A 14096-nucleotide genomic window follows, 5' to 3' on the forward strand; every position below is an offset into this window, starting at 1 on the left:
CCGCCGACACCAGCAGAAAATCGTTACAGACGGTGACACACACAGTGTCACCGTTTGTAATGATCAGGCATCTACTTCGGCTCCATATGCGGCAGATACCTGGAGCTTCACGAGCTCCAGCTCTCGGCTGTAACATAACAGCTGAGAGTTCTGGAGCTTCCTGACACTATCTCGTGCTGCGGTTAAAGGCCAGGTATGTTTGTCCTGGCGCAGTCTCAACTGCGCATGAGTGTGTGTATACTCATTATAGCATACAAAATGTCCACAGCACTGTTATCGCAGCGTTACTGTTATCGCAGCGTTACTGTTATCGCAGCGTTACTGTTATCGCAGCGTTACTGTTATCGCAGCGTTACTGTTATCGCAGCGTTACTGTTATCGCAGCGTTACTGTTATCGCAGCGTTACTGTTATCGCAGCGTTACTGTTATCGCAGCGTTACTGTTATCGCAGCGTTATTACACGTTATAGCAGGGTTAGTGCAGCTTTATTACACGTTATAGCAGCGTTAGTGCAGCTTTATTACACGTTATAGCAGCGTTAGTGCAGCTTTATTACACGTTATAGCAGCGTTAGTGCAGCTTTATTACACGTTATAGCAGCGTTAGTGCAGCTTTATTACACGTTATAGCAGCGTTAGTGCAGCTTTATTACACGTTATAGCAGCGTTAGTGCAGCTTTATTACACGTTATAGCAGCGTTACTGTAGACAATTTATTGCACTGTACAATAAATTGAAAACCCGGTGCTGTACATGCAAATAACAGGGAGGTTCTTATCTATGTGTCCCTCTCTTCTCTAGACGTACCAGTATTTAACCCAGAGCTGTCCTTGTGGATCAAGCAGGAGGACCACCTTGCAGCAGCTAAACAAAGTTCCTCCACAGAAGAGGAAAATGAGGAAGAGCTGTCTGAAGGTCAGTAGTGGGCGGGGGGGAACTGTATTTACCGCTGTAGGACACTCCCATTGCTAAGCGACTGATTTTTATAGTTCTGTGAAGTCATTTAGGTAAGAATTTAATAACAGCCATAGCAACCCTGATAGTGACACACCTACTGGTTATATTACTCTCTTTATTCCCTATGACATGGAGAGTCCACAACGTCATTTCAATCTCTAGTGGGATATTCAACTCCTGGCCAGCAGGAGGAGACAAAAAGAGCAACCCAGCAAAGCTGTTAAGTGTAACTTCCCTTACCCATAATCCCCAGTCATTCTCTTTGCCTCTGTCAATGGAGGTTGTGCGAAGTTGGTGTCTGAAGATTTTAATACTTTTATGGGTACATTTCCCTGCAAGCACGTCAGTCTCTTCAGTAAGAGTAGTGGTGGCTTTTAAGCAGTTAAAAGGTGGAGAAGTAGTCCTTGCTTTTATTTTAAAACTTTACTTTCCCTTTAAAATAAGCCAGAGTTGGTTACTCTGTTCTTTATTTTCCTACAGGTCCATGACAGTGAGTAAAGTACCTGCCACACGTAAGGAGCAGCATCTGTCCTGCAGGATCTACAGCGCACTTAAGAGGTTAATCCTCATGTAGATCCTTTGGGGACATAGTAATCCTTTTATTTTAAGGATTCATATTATGGACAGATGTGTTTTCACTTTCTCCAACATTGGTGTGTCCGGTCCACGGCGTCATCCTTACTTGTGGGAATATTCTCTTCCCCAACAGGAAATGGCAAAGAGCACAGCAAAAGCTGCCCATATAGTCCCTCCTCAGGATCCGCCCCCCAGTCATTCTCTTTTCCGCTCTGAACAAGTAGCATCTCCACGGAGATGGTGAAGAGTATGTGGTGTTAGTTGTAGTTTTTTATTCTTCTATCAAGAGTTTATTTTAAAATAGTGCCGGTTTGTACTATTTACTCTAAAACAGAAAAAGATGAAGAGTTCTGTTTAAAGAGGAGTATGATTTTAGCAGCAGTAACTAAAATCAATTGCTGTTCCCACGCAGGACTGTTGAGCCCAGAGAACTTCAGTTGGGGGGAACAGTTTGCAGACTTTTCTGCTCAAGGTATGACTAGTCCATTTTCTAACAAGACTGAGTAATGCTAGAAGGCTGTCATTTTCCCTCTTTGGGATCGGTAAGCCATTTTCTTAGACTCATAACAGAATGAAGGCTTATTAATGGGCTATATACTGGTTGACACTTTTGTGGGCTAAATCGATTGCTTTATTCGATATTTATATGTGGTTTGAGTGTTTTTAAAACCTGAGAATAATGGGGTAACGTTTTTAGGCGCCAGGCAGTTGTTTAGACACCTTTCCAGTCAGGAAGGGCCTTTCACTCTAGTAGGCAGAGCCTCATTTTCGCGCCATAATTGCGCAGTTTCTTTTGGATGCAGTGCATGCAACTTCATGTGAGAGGGTCTGGTGGCCATTAAAAACGTTCCTGGAAGGCTTATTTTGGTGACGAATAACCCCCAAGGACAGGTGAAGCCGCAGCAAACGCTGTGGCTTGGACTGTAGTGGGTTTAAAATTGCTAATTGATAAAACATCTCCGGTTTCCTCATTTAAGGGGTTACAAACTTAAAAATTGCGGTGCAATACTTTTAAGGCATTAAGACACTAGGGTGCAAATTTGGTAAAGATCGGATATTTCCTTCATAGTTTTTCACATATCCAGAAATAAAGTGTGCTCTGTTTAACATTTAAAGAGACAGTAACGGTTTTGTTTAAAAACAGTTTTATTGCATTAATAGCCTGTATAAGCCTGTCTTACATGTCTGTACCTTCAGATAGATCATGTTCTGTATGTATGGAGGCCAAGGTGGCCCCCCTTCAAATGTATGTGATAATTGTGCCATGGCGTCCAGACAAAGTAAGGACAGTACTGTCACATTTAATAAGGTTGCCCAAGATGATTCCTCAAATGAAGGTAGTGGGGATAGTTCATCATCCTCTCCTTCTGTGTCAATACCAGTTATGCCCGCGCAGGCGATTCCTAGTACAGGTGGCCCTCGTTTTACAACGGTTCAATTTATACCGTTTCAGAATAATAACCTTTTTTCCAGTCATGTGACTGCTATTGAAAAGCATTGAGAAGCAGTGCATTTGTTAAAATAGCCAGTATGTGGAGCTGTCTGCTTGTGTTGCAGCAAAGCCAAGCAAGCTGAAATCAATCAGTTTAACCAGACCTGAGCTATCGAGCAGATTTCAAAGGAACAAGATCTTCCTGTCTATAAATCAGTCCAGATTGAAATGCATAGAAAGAACTGTTTGCAGAAAAATGCAAGTGAAGTCTGTGTTGTATGATTATTTTGTTAGGTTTATAATGCTGCTTAGCAAATGTTTTTGTTCATTTAACTTAGTTTAATTATATATTTCTTTCATGTAATTAGCAAGAGTCTATGAGCTAGTGACGTATGGGATATACATTCCTACCAGGAGGGGCAAAGTTTCCCAAACCTCAAAATGCCTATAAATACACCCCTCACCACACCCACAAATCAGTTTTACAAACTTTGCCTCCTATGGAGGTGGTGAAGTAAGTTTGTGCTAGATTCTACGTTGATATGCGCTCCGCAGCAGGTTGGAGCCCGGTTTTCCTCTCAGCGTGCAGTGAATGTCAGAGGGATGTGAGGAGAGTATTGCCTATTTGAATGCAGTGATCTCCTTCTACGGGGTCTATTTCATAGGTTCTCTGTTATCGGTCGTAGAGATTCATCTCTTACCTCCCTTTTCAGATCGACGATATACTCTTATATATATATATATATATATATATATATATATATATATATATATATATATATATATATATATATATATATATATATATATATATATATATATATATATATATATATATATATACCATTACCTCTACTGATTTTCGTTTCAGTACTGGTTTGGCTTTCTACAACATGTAGATGAGTGTCCTGGGGTAAGTAAGTCTTATTTTCTGTGACACTCTAAGCTATGGTTGGGCACTTTTTTATAAAGTTCTAAATATATGTATTCAAACATTTATTTGCCTTGACTCAGGATGTTCAACTTTCCTTATTTCAGACAGTCAGTTTCATATTTGGGATAATGCATATGAATAAATCAATTTTTTTCTTACCTTAAAATTTGACTTTTTCCCTGTGGGCTGTTAGGCTCGCGGGGGCTGAAAATGCTTCATTTTATTGCGTCATTCTTGGCGCTGACTTTTTTGGCGCAAACATTTTTTCTGTTTCCGGCGTCATACGTGTCGCCGGAAGTTGAGTCATTTTTTACGTTCTTTTGCGCCAAAAGTGTCGGCGTTCCGGATGTGGCGTCATTTTTGGCGCCAAATAATGTGGGCGTCTTTTTTAGGCGCTAAAAAAATATGGGCGTCACTATTGTCTCCACATTATTTAAGTCTCATTATTTATTGCTTCTGGTTGCTAGAAGCTTGTTCACTGGCATTTTTTCCCATTCCTGAAACTGTCATTTAAGTAATTTGATCAATTTTGCTTTATATGTTGTTTTTTCTATTACATATTGCAAGATGTCCCACGTTGAAACTGAGTCAGAAGATACTTCTGGAAAATCGCTGCCTGGTGCTGGAGCTACCAAAGCTAAGTGTATCTGCTGTAAACTTATGGTATCTGTTCCTCCAGCTGTTGTTTGTACTGATTATCATGACAAACTTGTTAATGCAGATAATATTTCCTTTAGTACTGTTACATTACCTGTTGCTGTTCCGTCAACATCTAATACTCAGAGTGTTCCTGATAACATAAGAGATTTTGTTTCTAAATACATTAAGAAGGCTATGTCTGTTATTCCTCCTTCTAGTAAACGTAAAAAGTCTTTTAAAATTTCTCTTTTTTCAGATGAATTTTTAAATGAACATCATCATTCTGATTCTGATAATGGTTCTTCTGGTTCAGAGGATTCTGTCTCAGAGGTTGATGCTGATAAATCTTCATATTTATTTAAAATGGAATTTATTCATTCTTTACTTAAAGAAGTCCTAATTGCATTAGAAATTGAGGATTCTGGTCCTCTTGATACTAAATCTAAACGTTTAGATAAGGTTTTTAAATCTCCTGTGGTTTTTCCTGTCCCTGGTGCTATTTCTGAAGTAATTTCCAGGGAATGGAATAATTTGGGTAATTCATTTACTCCTTCTAAACGTTTTAAGCAATTATATCCTGTGCCATCTGACAGATTAGAGTTTTGGGACAAAATCCCTAAGGTTGATGGGGCTGTCTCTACTCTTGCTAAGCGTACTACTATTCCTACGGCAGATGGTACTTCCTTTAAGGATCCTTTAGATAGGAAAATTGAATCCTTTCTAAGAAAAGCTTACTTGTGTTCAGGTAATCTTCTTAGACCTGCTATATCTTTAGCGGATGTTGCTGCAGCTTCAACTTTTTGGTTAGAAGCTTTAGCGCAACAAGTAACAGATCATAATTCTCATAGCATTATTATTCTTCTTCAACATGCTAATAATTTTATTTGTGATGCCATCTTTGATATCATTAGAGTTGATGTCAGGTATATGTCTCTAGCTATTTTAGCTAGAAGAGCTTTATGGCTTAAAACTTGGAATGCTGATATGTCTTCTAAGTCTACTCTGCTTTCCCTTTCTTTCCAGGGTAATAAATTATTTGGTTCTCAGTTGGATTCTATTATCTCAACTGTTACTGGAGGGAAAGGAACTTTTTTACCACAGGATAAAAAATCTAAAGGTAAATTTAGGTCTAATAATCGTTTTCGTTCCTTTCTTCATAACAAGGAACAAAAGCCTGATCCTTCATCCTCAGGAGCGGTATCAGTTTGGAAACCATCTCCAGTCTGGAATAAATCCAAGCCTTTTAGAAAATCAAAGCCAGCTCCTAAGTCCACATGAAGGTGTGGCCCTCATTCCAGCTCAGCTGGTAGGGGGCAGATTAAGTTTTTTCAAAGAAATTTGGATCAATTCCGTTCACAATCTTTGGATTCAGAACATTGTTTCAGAAGGGTACAGAATTGGCTTCAAGATAAGGCCTCCTGCAAAGAGATTTTTTCTTTCCCGTGTCCCAGTAAACCCAGCGAAGGCTCAAGCATTTCTGAAATGTGTTTCAGATCTAGAGTTGGCTGGAGTAATTATGCCAGTTCCAGTTATGGAACAGGGGCTGGGGTTTTATTCAAATCTCTTCATTGTACCAAAGAAGGAGAATTCCTTCAGACCAGTTCTGGATCTAAAAATATTGAATCGTTATGTAAGGATACCAACATTCAAAATGGTAACTGTAAGGACTATCCTGCCTTTTGTTCAGCAAGGGCATTATATGTCTACAATAGATTTACAGGATGCATATCTGCATATTCCGATTCATCCAGGTCACTATCAGTTTCTGAGATTCTCTTTCCTAGACAAGCATTACCAGTTTGTGGCTCTGCCGTTTGGCCTAGCAACAGCTCCAAGAATTTTTACAAAGGTTCTCGGTGCCCTTCTGTCTGTAATCAGAGAACAGGGTATTGTATTTCCTTATTTGGACGATATCTTGGTACTTGCTCAGTCTTCACATTTAGCAGAATCTCATACGAATCGACTTGTGTTGTTTCTTCAAGATCGTGGTTGGAGGATCAATTTACCAAAAAGTTAATTGATTCCTCAGACAAGGGTAACCTTTTTAGGTTTCCAGATAGATTCAGTGTCCATGACTCTATCTTTGACAGACAAGAGACGTCTAAAATTGATATCAGCTTGTCGAAACCTTCAGTCACAATCATTCCCTTCGGTAGCCTAATGCATGGAAATTCTAGGTCTTATGACTGCTGCATCGGACGCGATCCCCTTTGCTCGTTTTCACATGCGACCTCTTCAGCTCTGTATGCTGAACCAGTGGTGCAGGGATTACACAAAGATATCTCAATTAATATCTTTAAAACCGATTGTACGACACTCTCTGACATGGTGGACAGATCACCATCGTTTAGTTCAGGGGGCTTCTTTTGTTCTTCCGACCTGGACTGTAATTTCAACAGATGCAAGTCTTACAGGTTGGGGAGCTGTGTGGGGGTCTCTGACAGCACAAGGGGTTTGGGAATCTCAGGAGGTGAGATTACCGATCAATATTTTGGAACTCCGTGCAATTTTCAGAGCTCTAAAGTCTTGGCCTCTTCTAAAGAGAGAATCGTTCATTTGTTTTCAGACAGACAATGTCACAACTGTGGCATACATCAATCATCAAGGAGGGACTCACAGTCCTCTGGCTATGAAAGAAGTATCTCGAATTCTGGTATGGGCGGAATCCAGCTCCTGTCTAGTTTCTGCGGTTCATATCCCAGGTATAGACAATTGGGAAGCGGATTATCTCAGTCGCCAAACGTTACATCCGGGCGAATGGTCTCTTCACCCAGAGGTATTTCTTCAGATTGTTCAAATGTGGGGACTTCCAGAAATAGATCTGATGGCCTCTCATCTAAACAAGAAACTTCCCAGGTATCTGTCCAGATCCAGGGATCCTCAAGCGGAAGCAGTGGATGCATTGTCACTTCCTTGGAAGTATCATCCTGCCTATATCTTTCCGCCTCTAGTTCTTCTTCCAAGAGTAATCTCCAAGATTCTGAAGGAATGCTCGTTTGTTCTGCTGGTAGCTCCAGCATGGCCTCACAGGTTTTGGTATGCGGATCTTGTCCGGATGGCCTCTTGCCAACCGTGGACTCTTCCGTTAAGACCAGACCTTCTGTCGCAAGGTCCTTTTTTCCATCAGGATCTCAAATCCTTAAATTTAAAGGTATGGAGATTGAACGCTTGATTCTTAGTCAAAGAGGTTTCTCTGACTCTGTGATTAATACTATGTTACAGGCTCGTAAATCTGTATCTAGGGAGATATATTATAGAGTCTGGAAGACTTATATTTCTTGTTGTCTTTCTCATCTTTTTTCCTGGCATTCTTTTAGAATTCCGAGAATTTTACAGTTTCTTCAGGATGGTTTGGATAAAGGTTTGTCTGCAAGTTCCTTGAAAGGACAAATCTCTGCTCTTTCTGTTCTTTTTCACAGAAAGATTGCTAATCTTCCTGATATTCATTGTTTTGTACAAGCTTTGGTTCGTATAAAACCTGTCATTAAGTCAATTTCTCCTCCTTGGAGTTTGAATTTGGTTCTGGGGGCTCTTCAAGCTCCTCCGTTTGAACCTATGCATTCATTGGACATTAAATTACTTTCTTGGAAAGTTTTGTTCCTTTTGGCCATCTCTTCTGCCAGAAGAGTTTCTGAATTATCTACTCTTTCTTGTGAGTCTCCTTTTCTGATTTTTCATCAGGATAAGGCAGTGTTGCGAACTTCTTTTAAATTTTTACCTAAGGTTGTGAATTCTAACAACATTAGTAGAGAAATTGTGGTTCCTTCATTATGTCCTAATCCTAAGAATTCTAAGGAGAAATCATTGCATTCTTTGGATGTATTTAGAGCTTTGAAATATTATGTTAAAGCTACTAAGAATTTCCGAAAGACTTCTAGTCTATTTGTTATCTTTTCCGGTTCTAGGAAAGGTCAGAAGGCCTCTGCCATTTCTTTGGCATCTTGGTTGAAATCTTTAATTCATCATGCTTATGTCGAGTCGGGTAAAACTCAGCCTCAAAGGATTACAGCTCATTCTACTAGGTCAGTTTCTACTTCCTGGGCGTTTCGGAATGAAGCTTCGGTTGATCAGATTTGCAAAGCAGCAACTTGGTCCTCTTTGCATACTTTTACTAAATTCTACCATTTTGATGTGTTTTCTTCTTCTGAAGCTGTCTTTGGTAGAAAAGTACTTCAGGCAGCTGTTTCAGTTTGAATCTTCTGCTTATATTTTCATTTTTTTTCTTTATTAGATTTAAACTTTATTTTTGGGTGTGGATTTTTTTCAGCGGAATTGGCTGTCTTTATTTTATCCCTCCCTCTCTAGTGACTCTTGCGTGGAAGATCCACGTCTTGGGTAGTCATTATCCCATACGTCACTAGCTCATGGACTCTTGCTAATTACATGAAAGAAAACATAATTTATGTAAGAACTTACCTGATAAATTCATTTCTTTCATATTAGCAAGAGTCCATGAGGCCCACCCTTTTTTGTGGTGGTTATGATTTTTTTGTATAAAGCACAATTATTCCAATTCCTTATATTTATGCTTCGCACTTTTTTTCTTATCACCCCACTTCTTGGCTATTCGTTAAACTGATTTGTGGGTGTGGTGAGGGGTGTATTTATAGGCATTTTGAGGTTTGAGAAACTTTGCCCCTCCTGGTAGGAATGTATATCCCATACGTCACTAGCTCATGGACTCTTGCTAATATGAAAGAAATGAATTTATCAGGTAAGTTCTTACATAAATTATGTTTTTGTGTTGTGTGATTATTTTTTTTTTTTTTTTTGTTTTTTTTTTGTTTTTAATATTTTTATTGAGAATTTTCCAAGGTATACATAGGTTAACATAAAAACAAAAGTTTCAAATCAACAATGGTTATTACAGTAGATAGGACATTGTTACAAATATTTCACTATTCTTACAACAGAGAGACTCGAGGTTAGCTATTGCTAGTGGTTTAGATGGAAAATACCAAAACAGTTGCCGTCTATATGTATGAATTGTCTATAAGTGATGAATTAGTAAGAGTGACTGTCTCCTGACTGCTGTGGATAGATTACATTTAATAGTTGTTCTAGGAGTCTAGGTTTTAGGAAATCATAGCTGAGGATTTTTTGTTTGGTCGGTACCTGAGAGGCTGTGAGGGAATGAATTGGTGCTAATTGTTTATGTATTCCTCCCATAGAAATACTATGTTATGATATTCGTCTATTCGTTTGGTGTGAGTGTAATGGTATTTTTCTAATTGGAGATAGTGTGTGACTTTCGCTTTCCATATTGCAGGGGATGGCAAGGCTGTTTTTTTCCAGTTCAGTGGTATTAACCTCTTTGCTGTATTAATTGCGATGGTGAGAAGTGTTCGTTTTAATTTGCATGTGATTTTAGGGAATTTATTAAATAGAAAAACCCACGGTGTGAATGGGAGTGACGCCCCCAGCAACCTTTCCACCTCTGGTTTGAGGGCATGCCAATAGGATATTACTACCGGGCAGGTCCACCAGATATGTGCAAAGCCTGCCGGCTGTCCACACTCCCTCCAGCACATGGCAGTCGTGTTGGGAAATGGTGTAATCGAGCAGGTGTGTAGTACCATCTGCTCAATAATTTTATATTCATCTCCAGCATTGAAATGGATGATGAGGCTTTAGTCATTTGTTGGAAAATGATAGTCCAGTCTTGTGGGCCTAAGGTGTTTTCTAAGTCTGCTTCCCATTTAGTTATATAAGTGGGGGGTGTTGCATGGGACACCTGCGATAACATGTTATATACTAAAGATAAGATTCCCCTCTGTGGGTGGGGTTGGAAGCATACTGTTTCGAATTGGGATAGGCGTCTATTTAATTGGGGTCTAAAAGGGTGTGTGGATAGGTAGTGTTTCAGCTGTGTATAGGTGAACCAGTTTTGAAAGTGTGTTCCAAGAATGTCGCTGACTACCTGTTGAGGTTGGATGCCTTTATCCTTGTATAAGAGGTGATGTGGGATTGAGCTTTGCAAAAAGGAGGAAGAGTGGGCTGCATTAGGTATTTTTATTAAGGAGGAGAGCGGTGTATTTTTGCTAACTGGTGTTAAGGGGGAATACATTGTGGAGATCTTCGGGTGTTTCTTGAGTATTTTGTCCCATTGTCTAAACGTTTCGTTCACCAGGCTTGGAGTTGTATGTAATAATTTACGGTGGGCGCTGGGGATCCAGCAATTCCCACATAGATAGTGCTTATCAGAGAGTGTTTGCTCTAGTTGGATCCACTCTTTGTTCATGTTGTGCTTACACCAGTCGACAATTCGTGTGAGGAATACTGCCTATCTGTAACGTGATATATTGGGAGCTCCCACCCCACCCAACTCCCTTGGGCGATATAAAGTGGAGGTGGCAATTCGAGGTTGTTTACGTGACCATATGAAACAATTGATTTGTCTTTGTAAGGAGAATATTAGATGTTCTGGGAGCGGGATCGGGAGGGTTTGTAGGACATATAGAATTTTAGGTAGGATGATCATTTTGATCGCGTTAATTTTCCCTAACCAGGAGAGAGGTTTAAGGTTCCATGTATTAAGGGTGTTGTGGATTGTTGCAGTCAGAGTTTTATAATTTGAGGAGATTATGGTATCCGCGGATGGTGCAATGTATACTCCTAGGTATTTTATGGCTTTGGGCTGTATGCGGAAATGGTGGCGCTGTTGGATTCTGTCTATTATATCTGAGTGCAAGTGTGTGGCCAGTAGTTCAGATTTCGTGATGTTAATTTTAAAGTTGGAATATGTACCATACAGTTGTAGAGTTTGCATCAGGGGGGGTAATGATTGCTCAGGGTCTGTTAATGTTAGGAAAATATCATCTGCATATAAAGTTATCTTATATATAGTGGAACCGATCTGGAACCCTTGGATATTAGTGTTGTTTCTCACCCGAGAGGCTAGCACCTCCATTGCCATTATGAAGAGGAGGGGTGAGAGTGGGCAGCCCTGTCTTGTTCCATTATTTATTTTGAAAGGGGAAGAAATAGAATCATTCAATTTGATTTTGGCTTGTGGATTATTATAAAGGGTAAATATTTTTCCTATGATCTCTTGGGGGAAACCAAATACGTGCATAGTTTGTTTCAGGAAAGACCAATTTAGCCTATCAAAGGCCTTTTCCGCGTCCATTGACACGAATACTGACGGGATTTTTTGGGTTGTTGCATATTCCATTAGGTTTATTATTTTAGTGGTGTTATCCCTAGCTTCTCTAGAGGGAGTGAAGCCTGCTTGGTTGATGTGTATGATAGAGGGTAAGATTAAATTAATCCTGGTGGCTATGATTTTTGCAAAAAGTTTTACATCAAAGTTTAAAAGGGAAATAGGGCGGAAGTTTGCAGGTGTGTCTGGGGGTTTACCTGGCTTCAGGAGTACAACTACTTGGGCTTCTAGCATTGAAGATGGGAAGGGATTGTCACCTGTTACTTCGTTGAACATCGTAGTAAGGTGAGGCGTTAATGCGGCCGAAAAAGTCTTATAGTATTTGGCTGTGAAGCCGTCTGGTCCTGGGCTTTTCCCAATTTTTAGGGTCTTAATGGCTGTTTGAACTTCTTGGGGGGATATTGATTTATTAAGTTGATCTTTTTGATCGTCTGTCAGCACTGGCATTGGATATTTTGTTATATATTCTATAAGTTTTGCTGTGTGATCTATTGTGGGGGCTTCTGATTGGAGATTGTATAGTGATGTGTAGTATTCATGAAAGGACTTCATGATGTCTGGGGTAGTTTGAAGTGGTTTTCCCCTAGGGTTGTGTAACTCATAAATGTGTGATTTGAATCGTTTTTTCTTTAACGCTCTAGCTAAGAGTTTGCCAGCCCTATTATTTTCGAAGTAAAACATGCTGTTGGTTCTTTTACATTGGGAATGGTATTCTATGTCTAGAAAGTTGTCTAGTTCTTCCCGGGTTGTTTGGATTTCAGTTAGAATGCTAGTATTTGTTGGAGATTGCTTATGTATGTACTCAAGCTGAGCATATTTTGTTGTTAGGTCTTGGTATTTTTTGCGAGTGGTCTGAGTGTAGTGGGCTTTCATTTTGATTAGCTCCCCACGGAGTACACACTTATGTGCTTCCCAAATAGAGAAGTTATTGTCAATCGAGTTTGAATTTATGGCAAAATACTCTTCAATAGATCTGGTTAATTTAGGGATTTGGTCTGGGTGATCGAGAAGACTATCATCCATTTTCCATTGGTATGGATTAAGGGGGGTATTGGGCCAAGTGAATTTTAGTTGGACTGATGAGTGGTCTGACCAAAAAGTAGGTATTATGTCGCACCTATTTATGTGGGTGAGGCCGCTCTGATTTGTAATGATGTAGTCTAATCTACTGTAAGATTTGTTGGGATGGGAAAAGAAAGTGTAATCTCTTCTCTCTCGGTGCATGAATCTCCAGGCATCATAAAGATTCATATCTCTCATTCCTTGCCAGATGGCTCTGGAGAGTTTTTTAGGGATTTGTATGTTTGCATTAGTGCTGTCGATGGTGGGCTGTAACGGTACGTTGAAGTCACCGGATAGAAAAATTGGACCTTTAGCCAGGTCCAATATCCTCGTGAACATAGTGCGGAAAAAAGGGAGTTGGTGAGTGTTAGGAGCATATATATTTATGAGTGTTATGGGTCTGCCATACAGCAGGCCCATCAGACCTAGAAATCGGCCTTCTCTGTCTGCTACTCTTTTGATAATGGTAAATGGGGTGGACTTGTGTATTAAGATGCTCACTCCATTCTTTTTATTCGGACCGGTGCTGTGAAAATGAGTGATGAAGTGTTTTCCGAAATATTTGGGAATGTTGCGTGTTTTAAAGTGTGTTTCTTGGAGGAAGAGTATATCTATGGTTGTGTGATTATTTTATTAGGTTTATAATGCTGTTTAGCATTTAAAGTCTTCATTTCAAAGCTTTAAAAATAATGTATTAGGTGTTACTTATGACAATTTTGAGAGGGGCCTGGAACCTATCTCCCTCACTTCCCATTGACTTACATTATAAACTGGGTTTCAGTTTACAACGGTTTCGATTTACAACTGTTCCTTCTGGAACCTAACCCCGGCGTAAACTGAGGGCTACCTGTACATCTAGCGCGCCAATGCTTGTTACTATGCAACAATTAACGGCAGTAATGGATAATTCTATAGCTAATATTTTATCCAAAATGCCATCATTTCAAAGAAAGCGTGATTGCTCAGTTTTAAATACAGTAGAGCAAGAGTGCGCTGACGATAATTTATCTGTCATACCCTCACACCAGTCAGAATTGGCGGTGAGGGAGGGTTAGTCGGAGGGAGAAATTTCTGATTCAGGAAGAATTTCTCAACAGGCAGAACCTGATGTTGTGACGTTTAAATTTAAGTTAGAGCATCTCCGCGCCTTACTTAAGGAGGTACTAACTACGCTGGATGATTGTGACTCTTTGGTCATTCCAGAAAAATTGTGCAAAATGGACAAATTCCTAGAGGTCCCTGTGCACCCTGATGCCTTTCCGATACCTAAAAGGGTGGCGGACATAGTGACTAAGGAGTGGGAGAAACCAGGCATACCTTTTGTCCCACTTCCT

The 14096-nt window shown here is 39.9% G+C and overlaps 1 protein-coding gene across 1 annotated transcript in view; it reads left to right on the plus strand.

Moving 5' to 3' along the window:
- LOC128655853 (zinc finger protein 84) overlaps positions 1-14096 on the plus strand; it is a gene marked incomplete in the record, with an annotated part of 373484 nt that overhangs the window by 137010 nt on the left and 222378 nt on the right. The window contains 1 exon segment of the mRNA XM_053709421.1: positions 802-915. Within this exon segment, the coding sequence (XP_053565396.1) occupies positions 802-915 (114 nt within the window).

This window comes from Bombina bombina, chromosome 4, assembly GCF_027579735.1.
Source record: "Bombina bombina isolate aBomBom1 chromosome 4, aBomBom1.pri, whole genome shotgun sequence".
NCBI lineage: Eukaryota > Metazoa > Chordata > Amphibia > Anura > Bombinatoridae > Bombina > Bombina bombina.